The 12,807-nt window shown below is 36.0% G+C and overlaps 1 protein-coding gene across 30 annotated transcripts in view; it reads right to left on the bottom strand.

Moving 5' to 3' along the window:
* Positions 1 to 4,058: 4,058 nt before the first annotated feature.
* The window catches only part of LOC135196308 (sodium-driven chloride bicarbonate exchanger-like), a 564,052-nt gene continuing 555,303 nt past the window's right edge, over positions 4,059 to 12,807 (bottom strand). For all 30 annotated transcript variants that reach the window (XM_064223021.1, XM_064223028.1, XM_064223034.1 and 27 more), the window contains one exon: positions 4,059 to 6,562. In XM_064223021.1, coding sequence (XP_064079091.1) covers positions 6,442 to 6,562 — 121 coding nt within the window. In that variant the 3' untranslated portion in view covers positions 4,059 to 6,441. The remainder of the gene's footprint in view (positions 6,563 to 12,807) is intronic.

Raw genomic sequence — 12,807 nt, 5'->3', positions numbered from 1 at the left:
TTGGAGGAGAAGTTCTCTGCATTTGCTACAAAGGAGACTGTTAAACGGAAGGTCTCTTCTCCTCCTGCTGCTAAGAGATCTCATAGGGATGAAGTTGCTTCTCCTTCTCCTTCTTCTTCGCCTCCATCGTTGCCTCGTCGTCATTGCATCAGACGTTGGAGGGTCAAGGACTTTGCAATTTTGCCTTCTTCGATCAGAGGGAGTGCGCCTTCTTCCTTTCACATCCATGGTCGTTCTACCAAGAGGACCGCTACGCCTACTTCCCCTCATGATTGTCCTTCTCCATCCCAGGTTAGCGTTCGTGGTTCTCGCAGTGGAGCCTGCAGGAAGAGGTCTTCCTCTCCATCGCCGCTTAGTGAATACAAAGAGGAACAGATTGTGAAGCCCAATTGCAGTGAGAGTCGCAGCATTGTCAGTAGTCTCTTTTAACTAAATTTAAAAGCAGGCAATATCATTGCTTAGGTTATTGGCTAGAGATATGTAGGCCTGTGGCTCCATTCTACCCCCTTCCTCCAAAGATTATTATTATATAAAGGATTAGTTTATCCAGACTCTGAGCCTAACAGCAGCTCTTCTTGGGCTGGTTTCCTCCAAAGAATATTGAAGGAGCAGGAACATATCCAACTATCCTCTCACGCTTACTCTCATTATAAAAAAAAAAAAAAAAAAAGTCACTGGGGATCAAATGGAAGAAAAAAGTGGGATGCAAAGTTGATGATTCATAGACAAATAGGCTATATGGGCCCTTTCAAACTGGGGCTTGGATATCAAACTAAAGTATATTGTGAAAATTAATAAATTGATATTCATGAAATGACTTGCCAAGAAGGTATCGCTTATGTCTAGGTTTTTCACAGGTCAGTTCTGCAAGATTTTTTACTTGATGGCTGCCAGAAGGAATAAGCATATCCAATTCACATTTACTTTATGGAATATATTTTTGGTATAGACCTTTCTTCATGGTTTTATAAAATCTGAATGATATTCAGTTTGGGAGATTGTGTGGACCAAGGACCTTAATGTTAGAAATCTTTAATATGTATTGTTCTAGTCTTGTATTGGTGAGAAGAGCAGTGCTCTTATTTCTGTATTACAAGGCGCTTGATCATTGAGAATCAAACCTACTCTATACATGAACCGGCTTGGAATACTCATTCCTCAACACCGTTACAGAGTACTCACTTGCTACAGAATCATCATGATTAACAGATTTCCCACGCCTGTCATGTACAATTGATTCTAAGCATGATGAACACAGCTCGGATCAGTTATCACCTTTCAAAAAAAGCAGTGGAAGGAAAGCTGGGTTTTAGAGCGATACCTCTTTTTGTTACTAGTGTTCTATATTGCCTCTAGTGATCTACACATGCTGGGTTAGAGATCTCTGCATATTTAACTCTGATCTTGACCTACTTGCACTGACCTGCTGTTATGTAGTCTTCACCTTGATCATATTCACGTAAGTCAAGAGCAGCTGTCCCAAACAGCTTACTTATCTTTTTTTGCAATAGTTTGTTTGTCTAACATTTCCTCCTTGATTACTGCAATAGCATTGTTTATTTTCCCCAACTTCAGGATGATTACCAGTGGCAGCATCAGTCACATTCTTGGATGGAAGGGTGTTTCAGCTAGATTGAGACACCTAGTTTGCACCCATGATCTGCCGTTGCTTAGTTTTAAACATGAATGTCAGTGTGTAACCTCCACATACAAATCTGGATCTAATTGCCCTCCCCATTAGAAGCTGATTGAAAATTTATGCCAAAAATTCTTTTGGGACTTAAACTTTTCAATTTGATAAAGAATGGAAAATACACCTTAGTAACAATTTGCACATTTTCTTATGCTTATCTTTTTGGGATAGGAATAATAAATGTAATTTATGTTAAAAGAAAATTATGGTTGTTGAAATTGTAGTGCTAGCAAAGGTACCATAGGTAAAGTGAATCACCCATTAAATGTTCATCTGGCTAGCAACTAATGGCTTGTACTGGAGGTTAACAATGAAGCCATAACTAAATTAAATAAGCACATCTACTATAAACGAGAAATACTATGTGCTTCATGAACATTTTTAATAGTGCTTTTTCAATCTGAAATAAACTACAATTTAAAACAAAATATATGTATATATACTATGAATATATGTAACCTTTGTGGAGCAATAGGAATACAAGTGTAAGCATCAGCTTATAGTACAATAGGGAAGCTGAATGAGGTCAAACAAAATATCTTATGACTGATATGAAAAGCATGTTCCATGAAAGATGATTACTGTATTTTAGTGATTACTGTTTTGAAAAATTTATGCTTTACCAGGACTGGTGGCTGTAAGGCAAAAGAGCATATTAACCCTTTGAGATTCAGGGATGTCCAAAATTTCTCTGTTACAACGTGCAATCTGACCAAATATAGAGAGCAATGTGATGAAGCTAAAAACATGTACATACCTACTTCAATGTATTGAAGAATGGAATACGCCAAAAAGAAAGTAAAAATGTTATGTTAGGATGACTTAAATTTGACACCAAAATCTCAAAGGGTTTAACACAAGTAAAGTTCAAATTTTTCTTAAATTCAAAGGCTGTATATGTAAATATCCTGCTGAATAACATTTCATATTTATTGAAACAAAATTAAAACGAACTAAGTTTATATGGCAAATAATATTTTGCTGAATACAATATTTTCAGTCATCTCAGGAAACCTTTTCTATCATAACTAAATAAAAATAAATTTATATATTTCCATTTTCATATACCAAAGAAATTTAGCAGTGACAGGATTACTATTCCCATTTGTGGTATGACAAACTATGGTAGGGTCATTTACAGTATATAAGTGGTTGAACAATCATGTCTCATAGCCTCCAGCTCCCAAATACCAATTGAATACTGTAATACATATGACAATTTTTTTATCAATTTGTATTTTTCATAGCTAATAAACCTTCGGTCTTAACAATAGGATAAATCTTAGCGCCAGATGGAAACCGGTTAAAACAATCAAAGATTGTATAGCAAGGAATCTGTGAGATTACTGTATGATCAGTATACTACTGATATTCTGAAAATATTTTTTTCAGCATAACATGTTTTAGTTTTAGTTGAACAATAAGAAAAATAGTGGTATATTTCCTTTGGAGCTGGTTTTCTTATTCTACAAAGCAAATTATTGTGCTAGACATCATTGTATTTATATGCCACATATGTGGTCCAATCCCTACAGGAAATTATTATGATGGAGAATGAGATTTTTTTTGTAAAGGTAATAGTTCCGTAATATTTTTAAGAAACTACAAATTGGCTTTAGGTTTCGTTTATTGAAATTTAAGTTCCAGATTGTTGTACACATTCCACACTTCAAAGACAAAAACTTTTAATTTCCATCTAATTATCAGAGGTTAGGTTCTCTCATTATATTTTTTGTGGACAGCATCATTTGTAGATAATTTATAAATGTTTCTCTCTGACACTTAAAACATTTTTTCTAGGATGTTTCAGTGAAAATTACGGGTAAGGTATACGTCCATTGCGTTTTTGTTAAAGATGAATTAATGACTCAAGTAACCAAACCCATGAGAAAGGTGGCTAACATAACTGGATTATCACTTATTGCACAAGAGTGCTGGGGTCACTTGCTAATGATGAATCAATGTATTTTTGACAATTTTAATGAAACTTTCCAAGACCTTACTTGTATTTATCTCCTCAAATGACAACTAAAAAAAATATTGCAAATGCTAAATGGAACTGATAATAACAGATCAAATGTATTGTGACAGAAATTTAAACCATGGGTATTTTGGTGTCCAACCACGTTATATGAAAATTATATCCATTATTCTGTCATAGAATGAAAAATGGAAAAATTTGTTCTGCATATGCCGAATATTATTCCATGAAATTTGTTTACCACAATGTTTGTTCTTTGGGTCATTGTCAATTTGATAAAATCTTCCTGGTATAATACTTCAGAATTTACCACTGTAAGACAGGAATCTAAAAATATACATAAAATATTACCTTTGGAGGGGAAAACTTAAAAGAAAAAAAAAATAACTTGGTGATTTATTTAACACTGTCCATATTTTGTGTACAGTTATGGAAGGAAAACATTTAGGGTCTACTGAAGACATAATGGAATGAGTGATATTTGTAATGAATATAATGACAAAAACAAAGTAAACCGTAAAAGAAAAACTTGTATTTTTTGTGTTTGCCAGATTTTTATATATGAAATAGCCTAAAAACCATAAAACCTATGTTTATGTGTATATATAGTGATACCAACTAAGAAATAAATAAAAATTGTAGACATTGAAGAAACCGCTTAAATTTTAACCTGATCCTCATAAAACCAAGTTAATAAAATTCAATTCTCTGAAAAGTTTGTGTTCATTAAGAATTTAACAGATTACATAACTGCAGAATACAATATTAGCGAGTCAGGTTTACTTCAGAGCGACTTCTGCAATATAATTGCTAAAATGCATCATGAATTAGGAAACTGATCTGAATTCAGCTGAAATATTGACAATAAATATAAAATATGCTGAATCCAGCCTACTCATGACAATAAATAGTATAATTCCTCAACCACTCGTTGCCACCCAAGGTTACTGTATTGAGATCCAGTACCTAAATGAGAGATTTCCAAGATCTACTCCATGTTAGGCAATGAGCACTGCTATAAACTCTAATCAAGACTACTTACAACTCATGCACCATAGTGTATACAAAAAAGTTCACATATTCAAATGTTCAGTCATACAATTCATTGCACATCATGTTACCTGTACATATAATAGATTCACAGTTGGCATTTCTAATGGCAAAAATCATAATTTCCTTGGAATTGGTATATGCTGCTCCAAGTATTCATTTCCCTCTTCCCACATAGTAACCCCATCTCCATGTTTCAATATACTATCTGTCTTAATCTTAGCTTTATCTTCACAAGAAAATTAGAAATATTGTATTCTTTTTTAGTAGCATCTTGGTATTTCAGCCAAATGTAACAAATCATCCAATTTCTACTTGGGATTTGTATTCAACTCGATTTTACTGTATCAGCTATATACTGAACATATATAAACTATACGTTATGTTTAAAGTATTTACTTTTAAAATATTGCACCATTAGTGCTAAGTTTTGCCAGGAAAGAGCTGTCTTCAGCTTGGCAAAGTAATATGGATAAAACATTTATAAAAACTATAATGCTCTAGTCTTTACTAAAATGCACAGAAATACCTGATGCTATAAGGCATTGAAAAAAGATTACCTCATAAGTTATGAAACAGTGAATTTTCTCTACAAAGCAGTCTACAAATTGAGCATGTGACTTTCACTTTATTAATATAATATATATATTAATACAGTATATACTGTCTGTAGTTTAGTGTATATTGTTTAAATTAATAATAAAAAAGCTTTTTTTTTCCAGCTACTGCACTAACTTGTAAGAACATGCAAGGAAGTTCCATTTCCCTTTGTTTCAATGTAGAGTCCAGTGAGTCAATGGAAATACAAGGCATTAAGTATCATGGCATCACTAGAAATAATAAGTTCTTTAACAATAAATGTTTAATATGTAGTTGCATATTTCTAGTGGCTTGGCCAGTTTTCCATTAACACACTGATTGGTATATTTAAAGGTAACAAAAATTAAAAGAAAATTAAATGCTTTCCTACACACTGCAGTTTATGTGTACATGTAACATTATTGCACCACTGTTTGAACTCAAAACCAGGAGCAACAGTTTGATATATGGTACGTACTTTAAATACTATCTGACTGCTAAATGTATAACATATGTAATCATCATTACTCCTGATTTGAAATTAAAAACAAGAATTTGTCTGTGCATGTGGAAAGTATAAAGTCTGATAAGCAAGGCTGCAGTAGTGGTTGCTTATGTACATTTAGAATTGGCCGACTTCATATTTTTCCATCAGCCAAGAGCTCTAGGCACTATCTACTTGAAGCAGCTTAAATCTTAGATTATAATTTACTTTTATGAAGGACTAGTCAATTTCTTATGTAAAGAATATATCACTTTAGAAAATACTTTTTTTTTTTTTTACAAAATCAAATATTTTGGCACCATGAAACACTGTCACCAGCAGAATTTATATTAATATTGAAATGATTTCCTGTTATATTTAAATTACAAATGTTTGAGCAATCCACATATTGCAACCATGTTATTTTTTGGAGTTGGTGTCTCATTACAACTGCACTTGTGACTAGATCAGCCAACAGAAGCCTTTATCAGAGCTTTAAACGGCTTGGATATTTTGTTTTATCTCTTATAAAGTTATTTTACATATTACAACAACACAAGCCATCAAAACTGGCTTTCAGTAGACTCCATATAGCTGATCGTGCCTTACTGACATTCATCAACCAATTTTAACTTAGTTGATATTTGTCACAATTTATGGCTTCATCACCTTAATAGTTATGCCTTCGTCCTCCTCCTCCTCTTCTGCCATCATGCTCAACCGCTTCTTCTCATCTTCATTAAGAGCATCCTTTTTGGTGCCCCGTTTTTTGGTACTGTGGGAAATAAAGACCAATTAGAATCATTACTGTTACAAGTATTTCATTTTACGATGAAAATGTCCACCAACATAGTTTTATCAGATGCAATTTAAATGTCACATTTTGATATTGGATTTCATCTGGAAGGTTAAGATTTTATTTTATATACTGTATACTGTATATATATTCACTCTGAAAATGGACATTTTCAATTTTCTAAACATCTAAAATATGAAGAAAAAAAAATGAACATGTATGTACAGTAAAGTGAAATTTTTCCAGAAATGACAATTACATTCAGAGCAGTTTGCTAATATAAACAAATTTAAAAGTTGAACTGTGGAAGTTACATGCAGCTAAATGATAAAAAGATATAATACTGTATTTGTATATAAAGAGACTCAAAAGAATATAAATATAGGAGAGTTGTTCTAACATTCCATTTACATACCATAATTTCAGTTCTCTTCAACTGAAACTTTTCTTAAACTTAAATAACAATTATTTATTGAATAAAAATGTCCATTAAATTATACTGACAGAATATTAGAATATAATATTTATTTACAACTCATGTGAATTTTTTTCTAAATTACAGTTGATATTGAAATTGCAGCATATACATGCAAAAAGTAAAATTAAGTCTGAAATTTAAGACAAGAGAAATTAAAAAGCAAATATTTAAATGCAGGAAATTAAAGAGAAGCAAACACATTTGTGCAAATAATAGACATGCTGTGCAGAAAAGATCAAAATAGTCAAAATGTTTGAGCCACATGCTCATGTAGTCACATGCATCAAGGTGGGTGTAGGTGTTGCCCAATTGTTGGTTATTTCTGTTCATGAAAGTGTGAAGGTATGGCAAAAAGGTCCTAATAATGAACAGGAACACAATAGAATTTTTGTGCAAATTGAGTGTGTAGTGAATTCATTTATACAGTAGCACATTCAAAACACTACTATATTCCCATTCATTGTAGACTATTTTTTCCTATGCTTCACTCCATTTCTTGAACGGCTACTTCTTGAGCTTACCTGAAGCAGATGTTAACCTGCCATGTTGCTAGGTGTCCTGTTATCTCCTATGACCTTGGAAATTTCTCAAAACCAAAACACCAGAGTACTGATTCAACTTATCTAATAGCATATTTGAGAATTGCTGAAGTTTGTAACTGTTTTTAATTACAAATGTAAGCAAATAAGTTGTGGACATGAACAGTTATACAAACACTTCAACAAGTCTCTTTTTAAGATTAATCATATTTACAAACAATACTGAAATGTTTCAGTGAATACTTTTCATTTTACCAATCTCAATTCCTAGTTCTACATGAAGCAAAATCCACAAAATGCCATGATTTTTTTTTTTCAAACATTCCAATATGTGGGCTACAATGCAAGTAAAATCATGTATCTGGTATATCAACATTTATTAGGTATATATATATTATATAACAACACAGTATAAAATAACGTAGTGTACTGGCCCTTAAAACAAGAAATGCCCTACTATAAAAATACTTTTGTTAATGATAAAACTCATAAAATATAAAATATACAGTTGAACGCATAATGAAATGTACATGTAAAGGGCATTTTTTGTTTTTTACTAATAAAAATTTACAATACGTACTAAGTAACTTCAACATCTGATGCAAATATTCCCACAACTTAAGAACTTGTCAGCTTTCACAAATCACGTAATTGATTAGCCCCATACGTGTATGCATACTATTTGTTAACTTTCTGTACACAGTTGATAGCAATACAAATGTTAAAAACTTGACAAGTTAGTGACCACTCTTCCTGTTACAGATAAATATTCTGGATAGCTGCAAATATTTCATTGGTAGTACAGTATACTACATGTCAGTAGTTAAGCAATATTTACTGCAAGCATTATAAGCTAATCTGTTCTTCTCAAGGAACTACACACTGGTATGTACTACTGAACTTCGGAACAATCACACATCACTATCACTTCTTTTTAGCCTTGAACACATATAATACCTGCAGTGCAGTGCTCCAGAATAAACCAAATTGGCCCGTCAAAAGCTGGATTGCTTAACTAGGTCTGTTGCACTTCATATGGCAGATTACACGAGTTGCATCCAACAAAAACTAGCAATGTCTCTGCTAACTCTATGGCATTCTTTCAAATTAAATTACTTTTAAAAATTGTTCCTACAAGTATACAAATCCTTGGTCTTTACATAGGGGATCTACTTTCAGTGCAAGCTGGAGTCGACTGTTTAAGTAAAAACAAGGTGGATATTGGTAGTTGGCTACTGATGGTATGGGAGGAATCCCTGTCATCCAGTTGGTACACATTCATTTTACCTTTTGGCTACGTCTGTCTCAGACGTGTCTCTTCTGCTGCTGTTCCACTTGACTATTCTTTTCATTTTTGAAGATAATTTTTTTTTTATATTTACCTGGTATTTTGAAATTATGCAACAAGTTCTATTCTGTTACATTTCTTGTTTTTGCTCATTCCTGCTGTGTAGTTTTTCCTACACAGGTGTTTTAGCCTATGACCCCTTCTCTTTCACTCCTTTCTTACTTGGTTTTGCCTTTTAATAATGCAAACCCAGCTTGGTCTTGGCCTTGGTGTTTTTTTCCATTATTTTGCTATCTTTTTTTTTCTTTTACCAAAGAAGAGAGGCCTGTCTCTTGCCACCAACCATTCTATTTGTAGACATCATCTCAACTTCATTTTATCAAACATGGTTTTTCTACATCTATTTTATGTTTGTTCTGAAGTGTTTTCTCTCTGAACAAGCAGAGTTTTTCTTTTTTACTACACAGTTACTTGGAATGTTGCAATGTTTGTCATTCAGATGATTTGGAGCTTGAGAGGCCCTGAGACAATGGAAGGTTCCTTGCTACAGTGTGTTGGTTTTGTAACCCGTTGTACAAGACCTCTGCTTGCCTTCCAGCATGGATTCTCCTCTCACGTGACATGAGGAAGAAGCACTTGTGGGGAGAAGAGGGGCAATTCTATGCTCCCTCCCCCTTCTCTCATTCTAGGAAATTTTCCTGATGAAGTTTCTGGAGGAAAATGACTCACCACTGAAGCAACGGCCTATGAGGCACATTCAGCTGGTCAAGATTGGTTTGGGTGTGTGTACTTCGTTGTTGTGTGTCATTGCTTCAAAACCACTTCATTCCCCCAGGTTTTCAACATTGGATTTGCATAAATCAAGCCTTCTCCTTCATCTTTTGCTGTAGGCCACAAATGCGTCTTTCCTGAATGTACATACTGCCCCATCCGTGCATCTGCATCTATGCTCCCTCCCCCTCCTCTCGTTTCTGTTTGAAGGATGAGAAGTCCCAGGAAGCTTTCATTGATAAAGTTTCTGGAGGTAGATGACTTTCCATCGGAGCCACAGCTGAGTTGCATTCAGCCAGTCGATTTTGGTTCGGGTGTGTGTACTTCATTGTTGTGTGTCATAGCTTCAAGAGCTACTTCATTCTCCCAGCTTTCAACATTGGATTTGCATAAGTTGAGCCTTCTCCTTTGTCTTTTGCTGTAGTTCACAACCATGTCTTCCTTGGATGTACCTACCCATCCATGCATCTGCCTGCCATCAGTGCTGCTTCCACCCATATGCCTTCTTTCCTCTTCCTTCCATTGTCCTTTGGGACACACAAGCATATCTTCAGTCCCAGAGTAGTTTCTGGTGTACTTGGACTTCTCTTCCCTGCATTTTACCTTAGAGGACAGTTCCTGGTTGCTTTTTCAGTGATGTTGCTGCAATTTTCCAGACGTCTAAGCTGAAGATACGCTCTTCCAGGAAGGAGGAATTCACAGCCGTGCAATGCTTCACAACCATGTTTTTTGCTTCATGTTGTATGAGGAGGAAGAGAGAGGCCCTGGGTATGCAGACATAGCCTTGCCCTTGCCACAACGTTACTCGGCTGCGACTTTTTTGACATTGCTGCAGTTTACCAAACATCTGTACCCAAAGATTTGCTCTCCATAGTTGAAGATGCACAGTTGTGCAGATGTTGCACTACTGTGTCCTTTCTACAATTATTGCACGACCATGATACAAGTCTCTGTATGTTTTCGCTGTTTTCTTCCTTTCCCAGTCTATGGACATAGACTTGGAGATTCTTCTGCTTAGCCTGAGTGAGTGTTAAGTATATGGCTGTTTCTTCTTTCCTTCACATTCCTGCTCAGGAGTGTTGTCAAGGCAGGGCACGTCCAGCACCCACCCCCAACCCCACGTTCGCATGGAGGTTTAGAGAAGAACAAGGTGGCTCTTCTGAGTTATTTCCCATGTTCATATGAAGGTTTTGTAGTGGATGGATTACTCTTCAGAGACCGTTTCCTGCCACAATGATTGCGTGGACGGTTGGCTAACATCCATGGGTTTTCTGTAGTAGGCCTCCCTCATTCATAAGGTTGTGATCAAAATCATCAACATCTCCATGGCACTGCAATGGCACCTTTCAAGAAGGGTCCCCTGGTGAATGAGATCACCCTTCTGAGAGTGATTCTACCTTGATGGTTGGCGAATGGCATCACTGGTGCTTCCGGGAATGTCATCGGTGGGACTTCCATGAATGTCTGGCACACAACATCCACCAATGTTTGTGTGGAATAGTGGGCATATCTTGCTTTCCCTCCCACACTCGTGTCAGTGACTTGCAGCAATCACGTCTGGTGAAGCCATGTTCATCCAAGGGGACTTCAACAGCAATCTTCCTAGAGCAGCCAATGTCCATTTCCAGTAATGACCACATCCAAATGAACTGGATTGTTCTCCCAGACCGTTAGGACCGTCGCTGAATGAGTGACATCCTTTCATGACAGTGTTCATCCACATTATACAGGTAGGATAGAAAATTTTTGACATATGGGAAAGTAATCCCATATGCAAAGGTTTAATTGTTCCTACTCAACCTTGGTATTATTATTTCTTCCAATTCCAGTCTTGACTGCATGGGTTTCTTCAGATCCTCATATATTTCCAACTTCCTCAACAGCAGGCAGTCGCAGTGTCTTATTCAGCAGGTACTTTTCATAGGATGAAGATTTAGGCCACGACCATGAAAAAATGAATTGGTGGTCCTATGGGAGATGACATCGTATCTGGGAGTCAACTTCAGCTGACCTCTACTGATCAAGACCATTCCCATCATCATGCTGAGGGGCAGTTTTGGCCTCCCTTGACTGAACAAGGCCATTCCTGAAATGACCAGTTCCCTCACAGCAGCGTTATACATAGACTGTTCTTCAGGATGTGCACAAGATTGTCTCCTCTTGACACAGATTGTCCGTAGCCTTCATCTACCATTGATTCTTTAGTCTTTGGATCAGCTCAAATTATTCTGTGCCTTCTCCTATGGTTCCCTCACTCTCTTGAGGACTCAGTTGTAACAATGACTGAAATCATTCAAGATTTTGTGTCAAGTGTTTGAGACTCGTCAGTACCAATCCATGTATGTGGGTACACAGGGAACCAAGAGTGTGCCAGGTAGATATGCCAGAGCTAGAATCAATCCTCTCACTTTTTCAAGTTACCCTCAGAACAATATGTTCTGGGATCGGTCTTAGCCACTGGCCATCTTACAACCAAGTTTTGTAATACGTTCGAGAGGTGCCGATGATATCTTTGGTTCTTTTGGATCACAGAAACATGGAGGCTGTCCCTTTCAAAATCCTTCCCTTTCCTGAATGGGAAGTAAGGTTATGAAGTAGGAATACGATGCTAAGACTGCTTTCCTCCTCATGTGTGGCTACTGGTGGGGAGTGCAATTGGACTTGAGGACCATTTTACAGTGACTGAAATCTGGGTACTAGTAGATGTTCTTTGGTACAAGTTCGCTCCGGCTGAATGAAGTTTCCCCAGTTTCCAATGTCGGGAAGTTAAAGGTTATACTGAATGATTACTTTGTGGAAATTGTAAAATCTGGTTCCTGATTTCTACCACCATCCCCCTCTCTTAGAGAAGTGACTAGTAATTAGAAATCAGCCATAGATCTTTTTTTTCTCATCCTGTTTAAACAGTCTTGGTTTAAGTCAGAAACTTTACGCTCCATACTTGAAACCCTCAAGGAGTCAAACTTCATTTCTTCATTGGGTTTAAAGGAAGAGTATTTACGAATACTTACCCATCAACCCTACCGCAAGTTCCTCTGCTTCACTTCCAGGGAGACTCTGTACCTCTTCAGAGCAGATGGCTCCATGCCTATCTCTGTTGTATGGTTCCAACCACTCCCCAAGTTATTCATTTGACTCTTCACCTTGT

The sequence above is a fragment of the Macrobrachium nipponense genome, chromosome 17 (assembly GCF_015104395.2).
Source record: "Macrobrachium nipponense isolate FS-2020 chromosome 17, ASM1510439v2, whole genome shotgun sequence".
Classification (NCBI taxonomy): Eukaryota; Metazoa; Arthropoda; class Malacostraca; order Decapoda; family Palaemonidae; genus Macrobrachium; species Macrobrachium nipponense.
This window is presented reverse-complemented; position numbering and strand designations above follow the sequence as displayed.